This window comes from Pristis pectinata, chromosome 5, assembly GCF_009764475.1.
Source record: "Pristis pectinata isolate sPriPec2 chromosome 5, sPriPec2.1.pri, whole genome shotgun sequence".
NCBI classification, from domain to species: domain Eukaryota; kingdom Metazoa; phylum Chordata; class Chondrichthyes; order Rhinopristiformes; family Pristidae; genus Pristis; species Pristis pectinata.
The window spans coordinates 24,571,517-24,599,068 of record NC_067409.1 but is presented as its reverse complement, the minus strand read 5'-3'; the positions used below and the strand labels follow the sequence as shown (position 1 = coordinate 24,599,068).

Below are 27,552 nucleotides of genomic sequence, written 5' to 3'. Positions count from 1 at the left end.
ATGGTTAACTATATGGAGTCATTGAACAGTCTTCTAAGAGACATAAAGCATATTCATAGTTGTATCACAAAGCTTATAGAGGCTTGAAAGCATGAGCAATGGTATCCTTGCATTGTGATATTTTCTAACAACCACTGCATTACTTGAAAGTTTTGCCAAACTCCAGGACAATTATGAGCAGCAAAACTATTAATAATTTCAACAAACTGCTATCTTGAACAGTTCCTGACTACCTTTCCTGCAGCTTAGTCAAACAGTTCAGATTAGCTCTCTGGGACTCAGAAATCAAAACATAACAATGAATTATTTTAATAAAGAATGAGCAATTGCACGTTTCTTCAGTTACAAAGATAACCAGCACAAGTATGATCCAAATGCAAAGTAAAATCATCAAAACAGGATTTCCACCTCAATATACCACCGCATGTAAACATCTGTAATAGTCACTTGGACTGAAATAGATTTTATTGAAATATAATGAACTTCCTTCCACCATCTCTGCCCATTGGATGTTTTCATTGCCTAATTACTCGGCATTTCTATTTTAAACTGTTTTGAAGTGAGCAAGCACTAAATTGTGACTGTACATTTTGGCAGGGCCAATTTAGCCTGTTAAACAAACATTTTCTCAATTGCACCTACTTTAAGTCAACTTAAATCTCAACTTCACTAGAACTTGCATTTCTGGAATTCTGATAGAAGTATCCTGAACTTTAAAGAGAGAAAATGGGATATACACAGAAAGATTTCACAGCACCGTATTGAAAGAATTTGGCCTGGAAATTCAAGCAGAGTCACATTAAACATTTACGATACAGTGGGCCAAAGCATTGGTCATGAGGCAGTCATCAGGAAATAGGAGTCCTAAGCCCAAGAGTTCAGGTGTAACTGAGTGAACCTTGAAGGAGACCTCTCCTTCATATCCTGTGCAAAGAAAATTAGTGCCATGGCAATGGCTCATGGGAGTGAAGGGCTTGGGGAGGGGGTGCAATGCTCCCTGTAATCAATACTGCCACTCCTTTCCCTTTCTTCCCTTCCTAATTTCCTGGACACGATGTATCCAACAATATTTAGAATGAATTCCTGCTCTTTTTATCATCCAGGTCTCCATTGTTGCCAGAACATCAAAATCCCATGTGGTTGACTGCATCTTCAACACACTAAGTTTGTTACTTCTCCAAACATGCACAATAAACCTATCCAAGTCCTTCTCATATACTCTCTTGGTCTGGTCCTGCATAAGAATTTTCTGTTTCTTCACCGGGTACAATTTCTCTCTCCCAATCCTTTGTGTAATTTTTTCCATTTCATTGCAATCTTCCTGTGTTCAACTTCCTGCCAAATTCATGCCAACATTCTTCCCACTCCTAACCACAAGCTAATCTTCCTGCAAGGGCATTATACCTCAACAGAGATGTAAACAATCTATCTACCCTATACAGGTCCCACAGAACAATCCAAATGCCCCAGAACAAATCACCCTCCCTCCTACACATCTCTCAAGCCATGCAATCCACATAACTGTAAAGTCAAATGACACAATGCAATATGACTACAAAAATACTCGTGTCCTGGCTTCATACAACACATATCACATGAACTCATCCAATGAAGGAACAACCGATGTCGATATGTAGCAGGAACAAGTGACAGGCAATACTCACGCTATCTAATTGGCAGGCAATGATCAATTCAAACAAGATATCTCCCATCACCTGCTTCTGACCATGAACAAATCATCATTGCTGATGCCAACATCACCATCCCAAGGATTCAGTGAAAGCTAAATTTTAACTGAAACAACAACATGGCTTCAAAATACACATTCTACCATTAATTCAATACAGTTGCACTGCAGGAACTCAAGCTGACTTTATCAGCATTTTCAAGCCCAGCGAGCATCATGCAATCTACCACATTGGCACACATCACCTCACTGCCTCCTATTTAAATAACTGTTGTTCAGTCGTGGTGTTTTAACGACTGGGAGCGGCATGTCGATCTAACACTAATACTCAAGTAGCTTGAGAAAATTTGGTCAACATTAAGACCAGTCACCACCTATTCTGCACAAATATAAATAACCAACGCAGCCCAGGAACAACTCAATGCACACAGTACTTGCAATGAGTTAAATTTTCCTGGTAACAAGAGGTAGGTTGAGGCAAATATTTTCATTTACCATACAGTGAGGTGGTAACAAAAATCAATATTAACAGAAAAAGGCAATTAGATACAAAGAATCATTTCACACCCATATCATTGGATTGAATTAATCTAAAAATGCTCCTTACATCAAAGTTTTTATTTTATCAATTCAAGGCAAGTCATGCAATTTTGAGTCAGACTGCCCAGTTCCACGCTCAATGATTTCAACAAAAAGGAAAATTATTGAGGTGCAAATTGGACCTCTGATCAAAGGTGAACTGCTCCTACTTGAGGTGGCATGGAGTGGTTCAATCAAAATTAGGTGTGAAGGAAAAATAATACAAACATTTGCATTTGTACAATAACATTGTAGTTCAATACAATAACTTCGATGCAGCCCCAATATTACTGCATCCGTGCCTAAATTGCAAGAATAACCAAAAGGACTATATTGGCTGAAAACAGTTCAGTTCATTAAGTCTGTGCAAGTTACTACTTAAGTCTTTTATTTAAGATTGAGATATAATTCCGTACTGCTTCTCACAATATTTGAACAAAAGCAAAATACTCCAAATACTGAATGTATGAAATAATATCAGAATGTATTTCAAATACAAAGCTGATCATGCAGTTTCAGTGGGGAGAGAAACAGAATTAACTTTTCAAGTCTATGATTAGCATCAACTTTGTTTCCTTTGCCACAAATGCAGCCTCACTGATTGCTGTGTGTACAGGAATACCCAGGTGTTAATTCCAATGTGACCAACTGTCAGATTAGCAAGTGATGATTGCAATTATGAATATATTAAGGGAAACAGAAAAAACATATTAGATAATTGCATATTTGGTCGACAGACCTCCATGAAATAGGATTACTTTTGCTAATGTGCCCTTAAAGATTTCTCCTTGTTTCCAAAGCAAATTCTCCGTAAGTGTCACCTGGACCTCCCACAAAAAAGGATGAACTAACCCATAGTTACTGTTGTCAATGTTACTACATGTTACTTTCATTCTTGCATGATGAATGACAAATGACTCATTAACTCTCACTCTTCACCAGAGCAGGACATGAAATCACAGAACCATCCCAACAGCCACCACTTTTATCAAAAGTGAACAGAATGTTTGTGACCAAATAGTTTGTTGTGGATTTCTATCATTATCCAATTTAATTTTATTTTGCGAGATTCCCTTCATTGCTATGAAATTTATAAACATTCATGCCATTTAAACAGAAGTAGCTTTAAAACACAAGGTTTTTTCAAAGTTATGGAAATCTTTCATGTGATGACGCAGCCACTATCATTTGGTTCATGACTCTGCCCTCAAATGTGTACATTTCAAAACATCTGCACATACCCTACAAAGATGATGAACCAATGAAGTTGTATACAATTTAGAATCAATATAAAACATTTTGAACCTATTTCACTGAGGTACCAAACCGTTAGTTTTGTTTTAAAGAGATACAATAGACTGCAGGTGCTAGATTCTGCAGCAACAAGCAATATGGAGAAACACAGCAGGTCAAGCAGCATCCGTGGGAGGAAAGAAATTGTTGACATTTCAGGTCAAAACTCTGCATCAGAATTGGTGCAGTGTTTCGACCTGAAACGTCGACAATTTCTTTCCTCCTGCAGATGCTGCATGACCCGCTGAGTTCCTCCAGCACATTGTTTGTTGCTTGTTAATATTTTTTCCCCAAACATTTGCCTCTCAAGTCTTCAAACACAAACCAATTCCAAACGACCAGCATGTCTTACCAGCTACAACTTCCGGTATACATTAGGCACACCCAAACGCAACAGCATCCTTGAGCGCATAACCAAAACGCTTTCTTGCTTGAATAGTCGGATACAATGTTATCAGATCAATGAATTGATTTTCTTTTTAATAACCACTGCACTAATCTGCTCACATCCAACAAAGAATTCCGGAAAATATTCAAGAACACATTCTAAAATGGAATGGTAAACGTGGAACTAAAGTAGGAAACCCACATTTGAGCCAATGCCACATTTGTCTTTCAATGTTACATACAAGTGGGCTAAATAATGAGCCAGGATTGCTTGAAGTGATTTTCACCCATTTTTTTGGGTTGGTGGCAGCTGTTGGTGAGAGGTGGTTGTCAAGAGAGTGGAGAGAGTGTCCAATATAAATAATGTAATGTGAGAACATTCTTAACATAATATTCCCAAATATGCATTTATTGTAAATACATTGCTGCTTGTACAGCCTAGCACATTGGTAAACAACTTTTGGGATCATAAGGCATCAATGAAACATCAGCTTTTCAGTACTTTGGAGAAGCACGTGCACTTCTTCAAATGCTGCTAAGTGACTGAACCTGTATTGTGGGATCCAGTATTTATGGCCCTCTAAATTTACATGTCTTTCACACTGAAAATCACATTTAAACTAAACCAAATTTCATTTCATTCCAATCCCATTTTGTTTCAAACACTAAAGTATAACTAAACTTCTTCAGCAGTCCCATGGTATTGAGGATGACTTTTATTCCAGCTTTTTGTGGGTTCTGAAACGACAATTGAGAACAATGCAGGAACTACAGACTCTTCCACAGATAACGAGGGCTGGTGGGTAGTTTGTGAGAAAGTCTGCTCCTGCCACTACTCGCACAAGGCCTCAGTGTGCTCCTGATGCACGGTCTCAAGTTTTAAATGTGATCTCGGATGTGCCTTTGCCCTTTGAGCAGTCAAAAAGCTGAGATTTCCAGGAGTTAATGAGGAAGTTGCATTTCTTCAAGGAAGTTTTTCAGCAAATCATTGAATCCTTCCATTCATGAAGGAGGATTCATTCTGGTCACACACAAAAACGTGGCATCAAACTGGATCAAAAACTGAGCAGCAGAAAGAGGATTCAGTTAAGGATTATGCAGGTACAGAACATTCAAAGTCAGTAATGAAGTATACTGGTGAAACTCATATGGAGGAAATCATTTCTTTGCATAACGAGTGGTTCTTACTCATCAATCCAAGATGAAAAAAGAAGTGCTGCATATAGTTCTCCTGGCATTTGTTTCATTGTTGAGGAAAGTAGTGATTAAAGCCCTGATTTTAAGGGGATTGCATCTGTATACACTTAAACCCTGAAGCGGTTGGCACTTTCACAAAGTCTGGACTGATAAGATACCCAACCAACTTCAACATCTGGACTTCACTTGAAATGATTTACATATTTTAAGTCCTGCTAAACCCAAGACAAATCCAAACACAGTCAAAGCTCGGTTGTCTGGCACTTCACTAAACAGTGCTTTCCAGTAACAAGCACTCAGGCATCCACTACTGCTATGCATTGCTCATCTTTTATCATGTCTGCGGGTAATGCTGATTGCCAATTCCTTCATGAGTGCAACAGATAATGCATTTAATTTCCCTTATTTGACAACTTTGAGTATTACTGATCATGTTAAAACATGTTTAACTCTTGACTAACCAACATATTTGATGGACCAGCAGACCACATTCTGCATGGTTGCTGAATTTACTGTACTGGGTGGCAGCAGGAACTGGAATTCAGTGGCACGAGGGCTGTATTTAAATTATTCCTTTGATGAACTTGGCAGCACTTCTGCAAACTCAACAACCAAGCCAACACTCATGAGAATGCCAGAGGCCTGTAGGTTCTCCTTCACCATCCTGACTTGAAACATTGGTGTTGGTTTATTATTGTCACTTGTACTGAGGTACAGTGAAAACCTTGTCTTGACAACCGATCATACAGGTCAATTCATTACACAATGCAGTTAACACTGAGTTAGGACAGAGTGCATTGAGGTAGTACAGGTAAAAACAATAACAGTACAGAGTAAGGTGTCAAAATTATGCAAACCCCTAATCATGCGCATTGTGGGATTACCAATACTGGAAAGACAGAGGCAATTCAAGGAGGCAGCTAAACACATCCCATTAAATGAATATTTTGTAAAGAAAGCCCTATCTCCAAATTAGAATGAAGTGATAAATACTCATTTCAGTCCACCACCAAGATAACCATTCACAGTAACAGTCAGCAGCTCCACCATTTATGTACGAGTTACCATGGAAGACATGTTTAAGAAGCAGTGCCTCAAGAGAGCATCCATCATTAAGGACCCTCGCCATCCAGGACATGCCCTCTTCTTGTTACTCCCATCAGGGAGGAGGTACAGGAGCCTGAAGACCCACACTCAACGTTTCTTCCCCTCCATTACCAGATTTCTGAACTGTCCATGGATCACAAACACTACCCATTGTTCCTTTTTTTTACACTATTTATTTGGTAATTTATAGTAATTTTATGTCTTTGCACTGTACTGCTGCTGCAAAACAACAAATTTCACATCATATAAGAGAATGATAATAAACCTGATTGAGAAGTAGGATTCCTTTTGGAAAGCTGGCCATGATAACCATTTTAACAAGGATGTAATCTTAATGTGACTAATTATTTCAACCTGAAAACAAAAGCAGTTGAGGAGCGAATGACTGATGAAAAGGGGAAAAAAGTAGTTTTCGTTTCTCTTAACTGAGGTCTCAATAAAATGGCAAAATTCCTAAGATGGGAGTCATAGCATGCTATCAGAACTGACTTACATGCCAAGCCAAGAACAACTGTTTCAGGTCACCAAAAGCAGTAAGGATGTTACCAAGTATTAACCAAATGAATCAACACAGTCCTTGTTCAAATGCGGATCACTTACACGAACAGTATTGGGACTGGTGTTTCAAGTTTTTAAGCAGCCCAAGGTGCATCTCTGCACATAACCCAAATCTGTTCACATCAACTCCTGCACTGTTGTTAAGCAAACCTCAAAATTGCTCCATGCTATGGAAGTTAAATGTGTGCTTCTTGGCAAAATCAGAAGTAAAAATCAAGCTTAGAAACTGTATAATTTGGAGATTTCCCCAATGAGCACAATAATCACATAAACTCTCATGCAAAGAGACGACACAGACATGAAATGTATCAATCTGATAACAGGACATTAGATGGCATTCATTGGGAAAGATAGTTAAAGCACATTTTCACACTGATTGCTGGCACAGAGAAAAGTCAATGGAATCAAAACCATATTGGACAATCAATACCCAGAATTTGTCATTGTATTAGCAGTAAGGTTATCAGCATTTGTCATCAAAGCAGCAACATCCAAAGAAGACACACATACATAAGCTGCAGAGACCCAGAAGGTGCAGTCAGTTCCTTGCGGTTCTTCCGCCAGCATTATTTTGCAGCCTTATCCAACCTAATCAGCACCAGAGAGGTATTGATGAACTACTCAAAATGAAACAAAAATAGCAAAGCAAGGGCTAAGAAATGCAGAAGGTAAATGTGCTGTTTAAAGAACAAAAGTGAAGTTTAATAACAATGTTTTGAAAATTGTACATCTTTAAACTGGCTTATTTAGAGGGAAAAAACTTTAACTTGGCAAACAAGTACACAAAACTGCTTCCAACGTTGGAATAAATCAGCCACAGATGAGATCTAGAGACCTCGGAATGAACAGATTTAAGGGAAACCACATGACAAAGCTAGCAGCTTAAGGGTAAGGCACTGCAGAGTAAACAGCAAAAGTTTGGATCACTGATCCAGAGGTATGAGTTTGAATCTCACTATATCAGCTGGGAAATTTAAATTCATGTAATTAAATAAATCTAGAAACTAAAAAATGCTAGTCACGGAAACTGAAAGTACAATGGGTACTGGATTGTCATTAAAAACCAATCAGATCCATAAATTTCCTTCACCAAAGCAAAACTGCCACCCTTACCCTGGTCTGGCCTACATGCGACTCCAGACTCACCAATGTGGTTGATTCTTTACTTATTCTTCAGATTAGGTGCAATTAGGAATGGAAAACACTTATCCCTATCCAGTGAACAAACAAAACAAACCTTGAAGATTATGTCCTTCTTCCACACAGCAATAGGTCATTGGCTAACTAATGAGAATAAACTTTTAATTAAATACAGCATCAGGCAACACAATATTTAAAAAGAAGCAATTCCACTGCTGATAACCGTTAAATGATCTTGATGAAATAATAATCATTTCTGAATTCAGGACTCTGTCAAATAAACCACACAGAGGAAGTGTGCACATAGATAAAATGAGGTTCATCCCTTGGACCTATCAATTTTGAAGTGATCAGAAGATCATTAGAAAATTGGTTGAAGTGGGAATTGAGGTAAGGTATGTCCATAAGGCTCTAAATTTTGAAACTATGCTGCAGGTAATATGCATATAACATAAGCAATCCTATAACACTAAACTATGAGTTAGGTTGCCCTCACCTCACTGGTTTTAGTTATGAATTATTGACCGTATTGGCTTCATAAGATCTAAACATGACATGAACTGAAACCCTTCATTAAATTCCAGCTCCATTGTCCACAATTACCATAGGATTAAGTTCCAAGTGTAAATAATAACATTTAGTTTATTTCTCTCTGAGCACTTATTAAAAAAACAATCAGCAATATTTTAAGTTTGAGTAAGGGAAACATAGAAAATATACACATTCCAAATAAAATATTTGCACATGGAAGTCAAGTGACAGTGAGCGAGACTGAAGCCATGAAACTCTGCAGTTGTCATACATTATTAATAATGACGAGTACTGGATCCACAATAGACTGTCATTCATTCACAAGGAACCATCAATTCTGATAGCTGGTCAGAACCAAACATTACAAACAAAGCCCAGCTGATAGAAAAGCACATCGACTTCCAACACGTCCAGTTAAAATTAAGTGTGTAATTTCTCCACGCTGTCTTTGTCAGCGAGTCCAAGCAAACCAGCTGGAACAACTTACTGCCATAAAACTAAACAGATTTATACTCTTACTTGGCACAAAATGCAAGGCCAGACAGATATGGAATTTGCAAATAAGGCCCAATTGTAAAAAAAAATCCTCTTAAGTATTACGTTACATGGAACACACACACACACACACACACACACAGAAGGTTGAAACTATCTTCAGCTAGTTAGAGCAAGGGGGAAGAAATTTAGAGGGGATCTAAGGGGGACCTTCTTCACCCAGTAAATGATAAGTACCTGGAGTGCATTGCCCATGGAATGCAGCGGTTGACAACATTTGAGAAATGTCTAGATGAGCACTTGAATTGCCCAGGCATAGAAAGCCACAGACAAAGTACTGGGAGATGGGATTAATACAGAATGGTGCCCACTGGTCAGCATGGAGAAGTTGGGCCAAAAGGCCTGTTTCCAAGGCATATGTTTCTCTGACTTTAATACTCACATTAAGTGATGCAACTGAAGTAGCTGACAAGACCAGGGAATGGAATCAATCAAGAAACCAAACATCCATAAAATTGAAGGCTGCCATAATATTTCTGTGCCAAAAAATAAATTCATTTATGTTCAATTATTGGCACTTGTGGATTCAGTTTCACTCACTGTCACCTAATTTCCTTGTACAAATATTTTATTTGGAATGTGCATACTTTTCACATTTCACTTACTTAAACATAAAATATTGCTGATCGGCTTTTTGTAAGTGCTCAGAGGGACTAAATATTCTATTATTTACACTTGGAATTGAATGATAATCCTGTGGCTTTGTGGATAGGGGAGCTGGAATTCAGTGAAGTGTTTCAGTTAATGTCATGATTGGATCGAGTCAATAAGTGTGAAGACCCAATAAGTGTGAAGTCAATAAAGTCTAACTAGTCAATAAATGTGAAGACCCTCCAAGATTCCTGGAAAGCCTCCTGTCATTGGATCTCTCGGGCACTGCTGCGAGCACCCTGTTTCATATGATGGGGAACTGTGGAATGGATGTTAGGAGAGTGAGAGGGAGTCTAAGACTGGGGGGGTGGGGGGGGGTGGAAGTGCAGGAATAGATGGAGGAGAATGTGGCTTAAAAGAAAAATTCATTAGACTATTCCCAGGAATGGAGGGTTTACAATACTTGGAAAGAATGAGTGGACTGGGATTGTATTCTTTTGAGTTTCTAAAAATGAGAGGAGAGAATTCTTCCATGGTTTGGTTTTTTTTTTTGGAGGGGGATTCACATAATGCAACATTTAAGGGGATTATTTTTTAAATAGGCCTCATTTGCAAATTCCTCATCTGTCCAGCCTTGCATTTCATGCCAAGCAACAGTACAAATCTGTTTCATTTTATGGCAGTTAGATGCAGGGCAGATGTTTCCCCAAACTGAGGAGTTTTGGACCAGTAGGCACAATTTGAGGCCAGCCATTCGGCAAGTGAGATGAGCAGAAATTACTTCACTCTAAGGATGGTGAACTGTTCAGAACAGATATCAGAATGTTTCTTGGCATTATGGAAAGGGATATGGTAATAGTGCTGGAATATGGCACTGAGATGGAAGATCAACCATGATTTTGATGAACTGTGGAGCAGGTTCTAAGTGCCGCATGGCGTACACTTGCTCCTATTTGTGTTCTTACAAGTGGTTCCAAGAAAGAGGAGAATATTGGTTCAGACAAAATGAATGAGGAAAGGGGAAATAGGGAAGGTTTTAGAAACAATATTTGCCAGACCATGGCTAATGAGATTGATACAAGAACACAATTCAAAAAGAAATGGGACAAATCTTTGCAAAGGAGAAATATATTAGACATTGGTTGAGAGAATACAGTTAAAGGTGAGGGAGCCAGCAAAGTCCCAGAGATACAATGGTCTCCATCTGTACAGTACGGTCCCCTGGTCAATAAAAACTCTCCTTTACTCAGAGATAAACTCTGACAGGGCCTCATTACAGTGGTACAGTACACACAGTGATTTTGCCAGAATTCTGTTTGTTTGATCCAGATACATGGTTTCAAATCCCACCATAGCAGTTAAGGAATTTAAATTCAAGTAATTAAATAAACCTGGAATTTTAAAAATGGTTTGACTCAATAATAGCAACCATGAAGCCAACAGATGGTTATAAAACCTACCTGGTTCACTAAAGCCCTCAGGGAACTAAATCTTCTGGCCTCTATGTGACACACACCAATGCAGTTGCCTTCTAAATGCCACCTCAGTTCAGGGTAAATTAGAGATTAACAATAAATAAAACAGTATGTTCATTAAGAACACAGGTCCCGATAGACAAAACATCAAGGTTATTTTAAGTCACACTGAGAAAGAGATTCTGAGCCTCTAAGCTGAAATCAGGAAACCTACAACAAGAAGAATAGAGAAATCTAACCCAAAACTTCTTCTGCCATGGTACCATATGTTTATGTTCCTATAACTTGCAACAAGCCTTAAAATAAGGAGGAGTTACCATTTCACTTTATAAAGTTAGCAAGTCTGAGTTACAGGACAAATTTATTCCTTGACAATGTGTACATAAAATTACAATTTGGCATTCTATGCTGTCTGCAGGTATGCATGTACCTCAAAGTCAAAATAAAATTTATTGTCATATGCACAGGTGCAATGAAAAACTTACTTGCAGCAGCACCACAGGCATATAGCATCATATAAGCAGCATTCATTCACAAGAAAAACATAAGTTAAACATAAATCAAATACTGTTTACAAGAAAGAACACAATTAGAACAAAAGTCCATTTTAGTGCCAAGTGATCACAAAGTGGTCATTGTGTTACCAAGTTGTGGTGATTAGGTTGTTGGTTCAAGAACCAGATGGTTGAAGGGAAGGAGCTGTTCTTGAACCTGGTAGTGTATCATGAAGATAGCCATTTTTTTTAAGTGTGCAATCCTTATCAATGACATGTCTGCCACAACCTTTCATTGCTATAAAATAAGAACAGTAAATTGCAGTAGCTAGCTCACAAAACATTGTGAAATCAGCAGTAAGCTCTGCAGAAACCCAGATCTTAAAACTCCACTTCCTTTATGACAATGAGCATACCTTTTAATTATTTCAAGAATGAGCTCTGGACAGGATGACATTAATGCACAGTTTGCTTCTGAATGAATTATAAAGTTACATAACACAATAAACAACATAACCAGCACTTCCTCACACCAATGGAAGGATGTTGTCAACAGAGGCTGTTTTTTCTATATTTACAAAGCTGAAGTTTCCCCCAGGATTTCTACTCAAGGAAAAAAACTTCTAAAAATGGCATTTGAAGATATCACCAATCATGGCCCTCTCACATGCATCTTTGCGAACTGAACCCTCTCGAGTGAATTTATGTAATGTGCCAACATTAATAATTCAAATTCGATTGAGGATCAACATTGTAATGTTAACAAAACTGTCAAATGTTTCCACTGCCTTCCATTTTTGTTTCACATTTCCAGCATATGCAGACATTCACTTTCTGTTTAACTTGTTTATCTTTACACAGAATATACTTCATCAGATTACCTGCTCCTGCCGTTCCAGCCATTTGTCAACCATAGGGTGGGTGGCACTTAAAGAAGATCGGGCATTGTCTCGTTGAAACTGATTTGACCAATGGCCTGCATCTCTTGGCAAACTCCTGTAGTTGTCCTGTCCATTCACTGGATTCCTCTGAGTCAGTTCCTTCTACACAACATGGTAGACAGAAAGAGACAGCATTATTTTGTTTCTCGACACTTAAATAGTCAATCCACATGCCATAATACAATGCAAGTTCACTCAGCTAAGATTACAATTCATGCATAATTTCAAACAGACTGGAATTTTCTTTGTCCCTTTAATTATGAATGTCACAAAATTTAGAGAACTTGATTTTGTCAACATAGACAGAAAGCAGAAACAATTCTCCTCATCACATTCATTCTCGCAACAGCAGCAAACTTTCTCAATTAAGAAATTATTGCCAGTATTTTGCAGGACAGTGACACAAATTATAGATGGATTGCAGAATAAGCCTAGAACTTCCCAGGAATCTCTTACTATCAAGAAAAGATCTCACAATCTGAGAGGAATAAGTTGAGCTGATGGGCAATGCCAAATCACCAAAGAGAACAGGCACTTTAATACCAGACATCACTTGGTTCTACACTGTTGCACCATCCAAAATTAACTGGTTATCTTCATTTCCCTAAATAACAATTATGCCATTACTTTCTATACTTGTTTCAGATTTCCTGTATGTGCAGACGTTTGTCTTCTGTTCAATCAACTGTCCTATTTTGAAGCTTGAGTACTATTTTTTAGCCAAGACTGGCATGGAAAGATAAATATGGACTCCTCATAACAAATCCTTTACTACTCTGTTGCAGCTGAGTGCAATATAGTAAAACCTTGTCAAAATAGCAGACTTCCTTTCCATTTATTCAAGTGCAAAATCCCGCAGATGTTGTAAACACAAAACAGAAAATTCTGTAAATCCTCAGTGAGTTACACAGCATATGTGGAGAGAGAAACACCAATCAATTGCCTTCTCTTCTCATGAAAGATCTTTTTTTTAAAAACACAGAGAGTGGTAGGTACCTGGAACAGGCTGCCAGGGGGAGTGGTGGAAGCAGACACAATAGAGGCGTTTAAGGGGCTGTTAGATAGACACATGAATATGCAGAGCATGGAGAGGAATGGATCACATACAGGCAGAAAAGAATTAGTTTAATTCAGTATGGGATACAGCACAGGCATTGTGGGCGTAAGTATGTGTTCCTGTGCTACACTGTTCTATACATGTTATCTGTGTTTCTCTCCCCACAGATATAGCCTGAGGTTCTGAGCACTTCCAACATTTTTTATTTCCACATGGACTCCATTTTATTTTTAGTACTTTTTGAGCTGCTACTCTGAGCAAACGAGCAAAGTTTGTATCATTGAGCGCAACTGTTTTGCTCCTCCCTCCTGTCAACTTATGGCCCAAAGGGACCTACCATTTGAATTTCTCCTACCCAACTCCCAAAGGGGAATGAGGTTAAGAAAAATTAATCCTATGAACATTTGTCCCTCATTGTGTGGTTACAGATGTGCTTAATTTTCATTAATGCGTAAATCTGCAACCACACTATGATGGACAATTTATTCAGTTCTACGAATTTCTGAAGTTGTGGATGATGGGGCAGCAGGCGGTTTGAAAAAGAGCAATTTTCCTGCATGCACAGATAGTTAAAGAAACTAATATATAAACCATTGTAAAAGCACAATGTATTCAACAAGAATGTGAGAGGGCAGGGGACTCAGGCTGTTAACTTTACAAGAGCAACTCTCAAAATCGGTTGCCTGCACCAAAGCTGTCATATGGATATTGCTGACCTCAGAATTACAAACATATCCAATAATCCAGTCTGTTTAGAGCAACACAAATGAGTTGGGTCTCAAAATGAATCTATTATTTGGGTTTTTATCCACTGAAACAAAACAAATATGAGGGGAGATCTGTCAAGTTTTCAATATTATTAAAGTTTTGAAAGACTAAACTGTGAAGGATTGTTTATCATGGAGTGATAAATCAACAAGAAATAGATCGAGAATGAGGATTATCACGAGAAGATTAATGGGAAAGTTAGGAAATTTCTTTTCTCAGAGAGGGTTACCAGAACATAGAATGTTTGATCCCAAGCAACCACAGAAGCTAAGGTTTTAGCGTGAAGGGTATTGGTTAAATATCTTAAAAAGAATAATATATAGGAAGGGAAGAGCAGAGGAATGTAATTAGGCATTTGTTTAACTGACATCACAACATGACTGAATGGCCTCTTTCTGTAATACATTTTCAAAGGTTGTTATGAACCAGGCTAGAAAAAAATATAATCCACAATCCAAGGGCAGGCTTTCCTTCAAACTCAATTGGATAACTACTCCACAGAATAGATGAAAAAGCATTTTCCATCACAGTCCAAATGATATACAATCATTTTCCAGCTATATTTCATATATTGATCAGTTAAACATTACAGCATTCTGTTGGGTACAGTACAGCCTCCTGCAGCAAACATTTCTTTCCAACCAACTAAAAGCCAAACCCCAAATAGAACCCACTCCCATTATAAATAATGGAGTTCATACTCAATCATCTTAAGTATTTCAGAATCACCTCACTACCTCATTTAAGCCTCTATATTTTAGCACCAAATAACAATACTCAAGTCATTTTTACTGCAGACATATGAAATTTTAGTGTTTCTGAAAATTTCCAGTGATTGTCTTGTTACATAGCTTAAGGCACTTAAAGTAGATTTATGATTAGATTTTTACTTAAGTTACAAATATCACTGTGAAACATTCCATTGCAATAGCATTTGATTCAGTTAGAAGATTGTAAATTAAAAAAAATAATTTGAATTAAAGGTTTACACCATTAGAGTTCAGAAATAGCAGCCATTTAGTGAAGGGAATAATCATTGTGCAAGATTAGAGTCTGCATTGACAGATAATATGTATTGAAACAGGACTACAGAAGTGATATTTTTAAAAAGTAAATTAATCATAAAAGGGTCAATATGCATCACTTTACTGAACCATCTTCACAACAATTTAGCATATTGCCATTTTCAAGGCAATGTTTTATTGCCACAGTCCTATAAATCAGTCTTTGCAGTTAAGTAAATTACATGGTCTCATTCCCTTGTCCTTGGAGAATGCAGGCTTCACTATTTTCTTACTCAGTCAAAACGCTATTTGGACATACGTACAGGTGTTTTCATTCTATTAATTTTATTTAGTCTGAGTTCACCTAAAATTTCAATACTCAAGCCCAAGAAAATGGAGCGGCAATGGTTCTTTCATAACATGTCATAGAGTCGTATACAGCACAGAAACAGGCCCCTTAGACCAATTCATCCATACTGACCAAGGAGCCCACCTGAGCTTGTCCTACTTGCCAGCATCTGGCCCAAATCCATCTGACCCTTTCCTATCCATGTACCTGTCCATATGTCTTTTCAACATTGTAATTACATCTACCGCTACCACTTCCTCTGGCAGCTCATTCCATATACCCATCCTCTGTGTGATAAAATTGCCCCTCAGATCCCCATCAAATCTTTCCCATCTCAGCTTAAACCTGTGCCCTCCAGTTTTCCAATACCCTGGGAAAAAGAACGTGGCCATCATGATTTTATAAACCTCGACAAAAGTCACCCCTCAGCCTTCTTCATTCTCGGGTAAACAGCCCCAGACTATCTCATCTCACCTTCCAACTCAATCCCTCTCGTCACAGCAACATCCTTGGGAATCTTTTCTGCACCCTCTCTAACTTAATCATACCCTTCCTACAGCACGGCAACCAGAACTGCACTCAATACTCCAGCTGTGGTCTCACCTATGTCTTGTACAGCTGTAACATGACTCTTGTGCAGCTGTAACATGACTCCAGTGCTCAAGAGGTTCCAACTCATGTACTCAATGCCCCAACCGACAAAGGCAAGCATGCCACACACCTTCTTCACCATGCTATCTCCCAGTGTCATAACTTTTAGGGAACTGTGCGCTTGTACCTTTAGGTCTCTCTGTCCTGCAACACTCCCCAGAGCCCTGCCATTCACTGCGTACATCCTGCCCTGGTTTAACTTCCCAAAGAGCAACACTTCACACACATGTCCGATTTAAATTCCCATCTGCCATTCCTTCACTGACTTTCCCAGTTGATTTAGATCCTGTTGTAACCTTAGACAATTTTCTTTACTATCCACTACACCACCAGTTTTGGTGTCATCTGCAAACTTACTAATCATACCACTTACATTTTCATCCAAATCTTTAATATATATGACAAACAGGGGACCCAACACCAATCGCAACAGCACACCACTGGTCACCAGCCTACTGTCTGAACAACAGGCCTCCACAACCACCCTACAACTCCTTCCACCAAGCCAATTTTGTATTCAGTTGGCCAACTCACCCTGGATTTCAGGTAATATAATCGTCCGGATCAACCTTAGCAAAGGCCTTGCCAAAGTCCATGTCGACAACACTTACCACCTGCCCTCGCCAGTCCTCTTCGTCACCCCTTCAAAAAACTCAATCAAGTTCATGAGAGACACTTTCCCATACACAAAGCCATGCTGATAATTCCTAATCAGTCCAAATTCATGGAAGTCATGTACCTTAAAATCCCTTCCAGTAACTTTCCCAGCACTGATACGAGGCTCACCAGCCTTTCTTAAATAAATGCATAACATTGCCACCCTCTAGTCTACCAATACCTCACCCGTGGCTAAGAAAGACACAAAAATCTCTGCTAGGGCCCCAGCAATTTTTTACCTTGCTTCCCACAAAGTCTTAGGATGGACTTGGTCAGACCCCAGGGATTTATCCACCTTCATTTGCCTCAAGACCACCAACATGTTCTCTTTCGGAATGGCGATATGTTTCAAGACATCACTGTTTTCTTCCTTGAGATCCCTAGCTTCCATGATCTCCTCCAAGGTAAACACAAATGAGAAGTATTCATTTAAGACCTTACCCATCTCCTATGGCTCTACACACAGATGACCACAATTATCCTTAAAAGGGACCTATTCTCTCCCTTGTTACCTTTTTGCTCTTCATATACGTATAGAATCTTTTTGATCTTGTCTGCCAATGATATCTCTCAGCCTCTTTTGTCCTCCTAATTTCCTTCTTAAGTGTACTCCTACATTTCTTGTAGTTCTAAAGGGATTTGCTTGATCCCAGCTACCTATACTTGACATCTACCTCCATTTTTTTCCTGACCAGAGCCTAACATCCCACGTCAACCAGGGTTCCGTTATCCTGCCAGTCTTGTCGTTCACTCCAACAGAAACATTTTTAACAGTGACAGCGTTTCAAAACGGGCACTCCATTGGGAGGAAAGTGCTTTGAGACATAATCAGGCTGTGAAAGGTCTTGAACAATGCAAAACTTCCAAACACAGTATTAAGAGAAGGTTGCGGACACCCACCTTTTTTCTGTCAAGACTACTTGATGTTTGGCTAGGCTTTGGAAAGCCTGATGTTGTTGACCAACGTGTAGGGTTCTTGCGAGATGGTTCTGCCGAGTTAAGATTAGGTCCCGTTACCGAGGACAAAAGACCAACCAGTGCAGGGTCACTGCTACGTCGCACATGGAGTGGCATATCTAATGGGAGAAAAGGGCAGCAGCAATTTTAACATTTTAAAAACGACAATCAGCAAAAGGCTATGAATAACCATCAGTAAACTTCAAAAGCAAGTCACTGGCAACTGCTACATTGAGATTCTGTGATCTCAAAGAGCTGTAGACAATGTAAGCTATCTTCTCGAGAATGCAGAAGAAAAATGACTTCAGTATAATGCATCTTCTTCCTTAACAAATTTATGTCCATTATTTCTGATGGAAGGGGTCAGTGAAGTGAAACAGAGTTGGTTTTTCTTTCTCCACAGATGCAGCCTGGTCTCCTGAGCATTTTTTTATTTTAGATTTCCAGGATCTACTGTTTTTTGATTTTCTTCTTTTCATATCAATTTCCATCAAAGTTCCTAAATCATTTGCAATGACTTTTTAAAATGACGTTAGTACTGGATATTTCCCAAATGCTATTTTTAGTTTTATAACAACTGGCATATGAAACTGGGAAGGACACAATTCCACACCCACAGAATAAGAGGTGTCCACTTGCAGAGTTGTTACCCACATCAGTGGAGATGTTCCTTTTAGAAGAATTCATGGGCCAAAGGGACTGTTCCTGTGCTGTACTGTTCTACGTTCTAGAAGGGAGCCATTAGGCACAACGGGGTCTGCAGCATGAAGATCCTTGACTGGAAATGTTTCGCCACAGATCATCAACAGCAAACTACAAAACTAGAAATTTCATCTACGTTCATCATGCTGGACACAGGAACACTACCAGGATGTGTCTTGTGTCTCTGTTGAGTTAGCTGGTCTCAGCTAAAACACTTCACAACCGACATCAGGATCCCAAAATAAAGCAAGAGGAAAACTAACCAGGATTTCTGCTCCAAACCTCAACCTGAAATGCACAAGGACATCATGTCAGGGAGGAAAAGGATGGATTATTCCCAGTCTTTTAACCTGCTCACACTGAATGGTTCATCACCAAGACAAAACACTTAAGGGTGAATCATATGTCATTAATAGTCAACTTGTTCAAGATTCGGGACACATTGAGATTAAAGATGAAGGAACAGGAAAATAAGTGATTCACATTGAAATATTTTGCATTCGATAAAAAGTTCCCTAATGCACTGTTTATTTTAAGCTTGCACGAATCTAGTGATACAAAGGCAATTTTGGTCATAACTGAAGGATTGCATGGACAAATACAGTTTTATCAATCCATACCAAGTTCCACCACAATGCACAAGGCCCTTATAACACAAGATGGAGAACAGCATAATCAAAGCATACTTTATTTAAAAATAGAGGACTTTCCCTCTAAGTATAGAAAAACAATGCTTCACTGTAGTGACTAATCCATTCATCAATGCATATTTAATGCAATCAAACTACCTAAATGGCTCATCAAATTATTTATAATTCATCACCAAACAAACCAATTCACAGATTGACTAAACACTGCACTCACACTGGTTAGAATGCCAGACTGCAGATGCTGGAATCTGAAGCAACATACAAAGTGCTGAAGGAACTCGCTGGGTCAGGAAGCATCTATGGAGAGAAATGGACCGTCGATGTTTTGGGTCCAGATGAAGGGTCTCAACCCAAAACATTGGCTGTCCATTTCCCTCCATAGATGCTGCCTGACCTGCTGAGTTCCTCCAGTGCTTTGTACTTTGTATGTTGCTGTGGTAGAATGCCACATTAGTAGTGTGGAGAAGATGGAGCATGCTCATTTTCCCGACAATCGGTGAGAGCAGTCCCAAGATGATTAGGAGCAGGAATAGAGCCGGGTGATGGTGGGGATGAGGGTGTTAGCAAAAGGGAGTGTGATAACAGAAGATCTTCGAAAGCTTCAAAAGATAAAAAGCAATGTTTTAAAATTTGAAACACCAAATATGAATGTGTTAAAGGCCCGGAATTTCCGGTCAACTGATGGTTCCCCCACTGACCTCACAGAAAGATACTCACAGTGACCCAACTGCAGCAAAACTCAATTAATTTGGCATACTTGGGACTTTGGTGCATCCGGACTAGCAGATTTTCCAAACCATTGGATGTTACTTCTTTTAATACTCCAGCATACTTAAAAAATACTTTTTTTTGGATATTACAACGTGGAATAATACATTTTCCAGTGAACTTGGTGCTACGTGTAAAGGCAGCATGGAGAAACAAAGCCCCAGCAAGGTTTAAGGGAGCACGGAAACATGAGCCCCAGTGAGTGAAAGGGAAGGTGGGAACCGGGGGCCCAAGTGAGTGAAAAGGAGCAGAGGAACTGGAGGGCCCTGGTGAATGGAAAAAGATTGTGGGAATCAGAGCACAAAGGGTGAAAGGGAATCATGCCCAGTGAGCCAGATGTGAACCATTGATAGTTCCGAATAGTCAGATGACAAATTATCAGAGTTTTACTGTATCTTTGTGGATAGAACTTCTTTAACACCACCTGCTGCTATTGGGCATCAGTTCAACATGATCCCTGGTGCCTAATAACTGTGATTTAATTAACTTTTTAATTAAGTGGTTTTAATTAACTTTTTAAACATTATATATTGCTTAAAAAGATTGCATTATGCATATGATTTAAGGAGAGGCTGAAATGTGAATAAATGTCAGGTTTTTACAAAAATTGCCTTTATTTAAAATCCCTAATACTTTGAAACATTCACACAATGTAATTACACTAGCTACACATAATGTTTATCTTAGGGCCAGATAGTTTGCTAAGCAGTAATTATGGCTTAGTATGCCATTAAATAATCAATTGGACCTCAAGTAGCTAACTGTAAGATTTTCTGGATATTTTTTCACAGCATTAGTTCATAATTAGCTTAAATTCACAATGGCTTTAGTCATTTCCCATGAGTGCATGAAGAAGGCTACAAACATAGCAGCCCATGGTGATGCACTGAATCTTTGACAGCAACCCTGGGATTTCCATGTTAAACTATAAACTATATATGCCTTAAAATACAGAGGTTTCTTTCATTTTCACCAAGCAATATTTTGCAAAAGAAGTTCTTCCAGATCTAATGCAAACACTTTCTCAACAATGAAGATTTTAGGCTGGGTCAGCAAAAATGAATCACACCACAGTAAGCCTGTTACATCTATCCCCATATTACCCGATAACTGAGTCAGACACTGCTGGGTAGTTTCAGCTTTCTTGATGAGATGATGATCAAATTAATGAGCCAGGCTGATGACTTAGAAAGACAATTTTTATAACTAACTTAATATTTTTAGATAAAACTGATACTCTTTTAGAAAGGCTGTGATAATGACTTGATCACAAATATAATTGGGGCATATTAGTGTTTTATTCACAACCAGCAGTATTCACTTCACTGATACTTCCATTACTTCAAGTGCATGCTGCTTCTCCCCCAAAATATCTCGTGCTTGAACACGTAATAAAATATTAATACCTCAAATGATTAGCCATGCACAAATAACCTCCGAAGTATTTACTGCATAAAAATTTAAATGCCCGATGGAATCTCTTGCAGACAGACTACATTCAGGTTTCTCAAAACTAGGTTTTCATGAGACAGTGAAACAAGGGAATGCAGAACTGTACAAAATATTGCACCTTCAGAAGGAGCAACACAGCATGCCTCCAGTTTGTGTAACAAATGGGCCAGGAACACAAAGGCCATTTCAGTGCTGGATCCATCAAAGTTTTACAGAGACATCACAATGTCACCTGCAAGCTCCCAAATTAGAGGTATATTTTTGTCAGGAATGCTCTTGAGGACAAATAGGAACTTTAACAGAAGATATCAATCTAGGAATTGATCTCAGATGCATCACTTGGAACACTGACCCAGATATACTCTACTTGGTTACTTTAATTCATTTTGGTGAAAGATTTCATTGACTTTTGTTTTGTTTACTTCCTATTCAGGAAGTTATTGTATTTTTTTCAAGTGCCCAATTTATACTCATTTTCAGCTTTTCTGCTCTGAGGATGACAAAATATTTCTTCCAAAAAAAATTCTTGCAGAGTTTGAATATGCTGAGCACCTGTGCCCACATTAAGTGAGACAACACTCCAAAACTTTCAAGTGCAAACATAAACTCCATTAAATTAAACATCATATCACTATCATCTCTGGAAGTTACTCAAAAAGGTGACCATTTTAAACATAATTTAGAGACCCTCTTTAAGCATGGTTGTTTGGCAGCAGATGAGACACATCACAGCAACAAGACGGTTAGAAAAGAGATGTTAACGGCATTCTTCCAGTGACAAGAAGGGTGGGTGGCCAAAAATGACAGGCCTATTCCTTCAAAAATAAGGTTAAGGCACATGAATATGCATATAACAAACATGTTGTTAACATTTTAGCAACCTCAAAACAGACAAAGACTTTAAAGTTCTGGATAAATCTCCATAATCTGGGTAGGCTTTATTGCAATATGTAAAAATTCAAAACAAAAGCACTTCTTTGAAATTTGTGAAGTCAAGCAAGATTTTCTGCAATCATACAAGATTTTATTGGGATAAGTGCAGTGCAGAGAAATTGTATAATTCCTTTAATTGAACAGGATTGAGCTTTGGGCAAAAATAATTGTTTGGATAACCTTTTCAATAACTTAGAGTTCAATATCGTTTGGTTTAATAAAATAACTAGCCTATTAAATATGAAATCATTGTTTCACTTCAGTATGCTTTACTTCTAATCAAATTGATTTTATATCATCAATCCAGATGGTTGAAAAGGTCAGGGAACTGCAGACATACGTAACAATTTGTTTCTTCAAAAAACAATGCAGAAATACGGGGAGATTTTGATGGCATGCTCAAAATGCAAGGAAAACAAATGACCGATAATTGTTTCACTCCTTGACTAAATTGGAACCTGTACATTAAGACCTACTACTCTGAAAACACACGGTTATTATGCTTCCAATTTTGTTCCACAACTTCTTTTGTATTTTTTTGTTCTAGTATATGGACTGTGTTTAGTTGCGATACGAAATTGATTAATTCAAAACTTTCTTCTGAATGCACTGCTTTGTTCACTTAACTAGGTTTAACAAGTCATGCATGCTACTTGAAGAATCAACATTAAGGACTGCAGAGTCTGCAGACATGGAAATAATGACATTGAAACAAATGTACAATACTCTGTATGGGTTAGCCCACTTCTCAGGACGAGATTTGCACAAAGTATCCTAGAGAGTGGATAAAGGTCAGGAGTCCATAAAATGCATGAAAAGGAGGGAATTTAAAAAAATCTGTCCCTTATGAGGAAATCAAGCATCAGGCACAGAGGAAGAGTAACCATGAGCAAAATTATGAACATTAAACAAGGGATTATCCATTGGAATACATGACAATTACAGGAGAAGAAACAGGCTTCAAATAGTAAGAGAGTAAATAGAAGATGAATGAGTGTTTTCCTTCGCTAGGACCAAAAGAATGAAAAAGACTGAGTAATATATAAGCATTTCTGGAAATGAAGAAGTGCCAAAACCTGCTGCTACATGGAGTACTTCTGATAAATTGCAAAGAGGAAGACAGTTACATAAGATTGCCAGCTATTCAAGAGAGAAAGCAGAGAGTGGGACTAAGTGGAAGAAGGTGGATTATTGTGTCCTACCAGGACCAGTGCTGGAATCATTGTTCTGTGGCGACTCACCGTCTAGTCGGGCGAACCGGCTCGGCAGTCGGGTCGCGCGGCGTCGGAGCGACGAGGCCCAAGATGGCGGCGGGCCTCGTCTTTCCGAGCGACGGGGAGAACCCGCGCGCGGGAAAGTCCTGATGACGTAGGACTTACGTCATTGCCGGTTTTTTTGGGCGGGAGTTTTTCTCCCTTAAAGGGCCCGCACAAGACGGGAAAATAAACCAGTTCTGTTTGGCAATCCTCCGAGTAGAGTCTTGTTTTATTCCGCGGTAGCAACCGCTACATTGGTGACCCCGACGGTCCAAACGGCTTTTGGACCCGCGAAATGGACGACAGCGCAGCAGCCAACGCAGTGGCCCTCAAGCTGCCCACCTTTTGGACACTTCGGCCCAGCGTCTGGTTTGACCAGGCCGAAGCGCAATTCCACCTTCGGCAGATCACCTCCGACTCCACGAAGTACTACCATGTGGTTAGCTCTCTGGACCAGGAGACAGCCGCCCAGGTTGGAGACTTCATCCAGTCGCCTCCGGAGGAAGATAAGTACCCGGCTTTCAAAGATCTTTTGATCCGGACCTTCGGCCTCTCCCGTCGTGAGCGCGCCGCCCGCCTGCTTCATCTGGACGGCCTGGGGGACAGATCCCCATCCGCCCTAATGAATGAGATGCTGGCATTGGCCGAGGGACACAAGCCATGCCTGATGTTCGAACAGGCCTTCCTCGAACAACTCCCCGATGACATCCACTTGTTGTTAGCTGACGCCGACTTCAGCAACCCCCGTGAGGTGGCCGGCCGGGCAGATGTCCTGTGGAGGGCCAAGCGCGAGAGCGGTTCGTCCGTCAGTCAAATCACCAGGCCGCGAGCCCAACGCCTGCCTCGCCCGGCCCCAGCAACCGAGCAGCCACGCCCCAGGAACGCAGACGACGACACGGGTGACCAGCTGTGCTTCTACCATCAGAGGTGGGGTGCGGAGGCCCGTCGATGCCGCCCACCCTGCAAGTTTCAGGGAAACGCCAGGGCCAGCCGCCGCTGATGGCTACGGCAGCTGGCCGCCGACAGAGCCTCCTCTTCGTTCAGGACAAGAAATCTGGACGGCATTTCCTCGTTGATACTGGAGCGGAGGTCAGTATTTTGCCCCCGACAGGCCGCGACACTCGTGACAGGCCACCAGGTCCTCTACTCAATGTCGCCAACGGTACAACGATACGGTCTTTCGGCACCCGTACGCTTCAATTACACTTTGGCGGCAGCCGTTTTACCTGGACCTTTACCCTTGCCACCGTCGCCCGACCACTCCTAGGAGCCGATTTCCTTCGGGCCCACAACCTGTTAGTCGACCTGCGAAGGAAGCGGTTAGTCCACTCTAGCACTCTCCGGACCTATCCCCTGGGAGAAATCAGCCCACCAGCCCCGCGCCTGGACTCCATTACCCTTTCTGGCGACGATTTCGCCAAGCTCCTAGCCGAATTCCCATCGATTTTGGCACCTTCGTTTACAAATTCTCGGCCCACACATGGGGTACGACACCACATCATTACCACAGGGCCACCCCTTCATGCTCGAGCACGACGATTACCTCCAGACAAGCTCCGCCTGGCAAAGGAAGAGTTCCGTCACATGGAGGAGCTGGGGATTGTTCGCAGGTCAGACAGCCCCTGGGCCTCCCCACTGCACATGGTCCCCAAAGCCACCGGAGGGTGGAGGCCCTGCGGCGACTACCGCAGGCTGAATGACGCCACCACCCCGGACCGCTATCCCATCCCTCACATCCAGGACTTCTCAGCGAACTTACACGGGGCCCGCATCTTTTCCAAAGTGGACCTCGTTAGGGGATACCACCAAATCCCGGTCCATCCGGATGACGTCCCCAAAACTGCGATTATCACCCCATTCGGCCTGTTCGAATTCCTTCGGATGCCGTTCGGCCTTAAGAACGCCGCGCAGACCTTCCAGCGGCTGATGGACGCGGTAGGCCGAGACCTGGACTTCGTGTTCATTTACTTGGACGACATACTGATCGCCAGCCGTAACCGCCAGGAACACCTTTCCCACCTCCGCCAGCTGTATTCCCGCCTCCGCGATTTCGGCCTCACGATTAACCCGTCCAAGTGCCAATTCGGACTTGACTCTATCGATTTCCTCGGCCACAAAATCACCAGCGAAGGGGCAACACCCCTACCCGCCAAGGTGGATGCTATCCGCCATTTTGCCCGCCCCGACACAGTCAAAGGCCTACAGGAATTCCTTGGGATGGTCAACTTTTACCATCGTTTCATCCCTGCAGCAGCCCGTATCATGCGCCCTCTGTTCTCGCTGCTGGCTGGTAAGGGCAAGGACATCACCTGGACTGACGAGGCTGCGGCTGCTTTAAGGCCAAAGACGCCCTGGCAGACGCCACGATGCTGGTACACCCTAGGACTGACGTCCCGACTGCCCTCACGGTAGACGCGTCCAACACCGCGGTGGGTGGGGTACTGGAACAGCTACTCGAAGGCCGCTGGCAACCCTTGGCATTTTTCAGCAAACACCTTAGACCGCCCGAACTGAAGTACAGCGCTTTTGATCGGGAACTTCTAGCGCTGTATCTGGCGGTCCGGCATTTCCGATACTTTCTAGAAGGCAGGCCTTTCACCGCTTTCACCGATCATAAGCCTCTGTCCTTTGCCTTCTCCAAAGTCTCCGATCCCTGGTCAGCTCGTCAGCAGAGACATTTATCCTACATTTCCGAGTTCACAACTGACATCCAACATGTCTCCGGAAAGGATAATGTTGTTGCTGATGCACTTTCCAGACCAACCATCCACAACCTATCCTTGGGTGTCGACTACACGGCCCTGGCTGACGCACAGCAAGCCGACGACGAACTGCCCAGCTACAGAACCGCAGTCTCGGGTCTGCAGCTCCGAGATTTCTTGGTTGGTCCAGGTCAGCGGACCCTACTTTGCGACGTTGCGACTGGTCAGCCCCGCCCTATTGTCCCTGCAGCCTGGCGGAGACGCGTTTTTGACTCGGTACATGGGTTGGCGCACCCGTCCATCAGATCTACTGTCCGACTGGTCGCCAGCAAGTTTGTCTGGCATGGTCTGCGCAAACAGGTCAGTGAGTGGGCCAGGACTTGTCCGCACTGCCAGACGTCAAAAATCCAGCGACACACCAAGGTCCCACCACAGCAGTTCGAGCCTACCCGTAGGAGGTTCGACCACATACACGTCGACCTCGCCGGCCCTCTGCCGGTTTCAAGAGGAGCCCGGTACCTCCTTACCATCGTGGACCGGTTCACGAGGTGGCCTGAGGCAACCCCCCTGACTGACATCACAACTGATTCCTGCGCCCGAGCGCTGCTCACAACTTGGGTCTCACGTTTTGGCGTTCCGGCCCACATCACTTCAGACAGAGGCACCCAATTCACTTCCAGTCTCTGGGCTGCATTAGCGAACCTGCTCGGGACGCAGCTGCACACCACCACGGCCTACCATCCTCAATCAAACGGGTTGGTGGAACGTTTTCACCGCCATCTAAAATCGGCCTTGATGGCCCGCCTGAAGGGTCCTAACTGGGTTGACGAGCTGCCTTGGGTCCTGCTCGGCATACGCACTGCCCCCAAAGAAGACCTCCGCACTTCGTCAGCTGAGCTTGTATACGGGGCGCCACTAGTTGTCCCCGGGGATTTCATACCTGCCCTTCGGGACCAAGGGGAACAACCCCCAGCAGTTCTACAAAGACTGCGCGAGAAGCTCGGCGCCTTGGCCCCGATTCCCACCTCATGGCACGGTCAAGCCCCATCCTGCCAGCCCAAGGAACTACGGGACTGTAAGTTTGTTTTCGTTCGCAGGGGCACACCTCGGG

At 41.3% G+C, this 27,552-nt stretch overlaps 1 protein-coding gene across 11 annotated transcripts in view; it reads right to left on the bottom strand.

Annotated features, from left to right (window-relative positions):
* The window catches only part of pard3aa (par-3 family cell polarity regulator alpha, a), a 655,359-nt gene that overhangs the window by 335,609 nt on the left and 292,198 nt on the right, over positions 1 to 27,552 (bottom strand). For all 11 annotated transcript variants that reach the window (XM_052015672.1, XM_052015675.1, XM_052015670.1 and 8 more), the window contains 2 exons: positions 17,922 to 18,097; positions 12,476 to 12,637 (listed from right to left, as the gene is read on the bottom strand). In XM_052015672.1, coding sequence (XP_051871632.1) covers positions 12,476 to 12,637; positions 17,922 to 18,097 — 338 coding nt within the window. The remainder of the gene's footprint in view (positions 1 to 12,475; positions 12,638 to 17,921; positions 18,098 to 27,552) is intronic.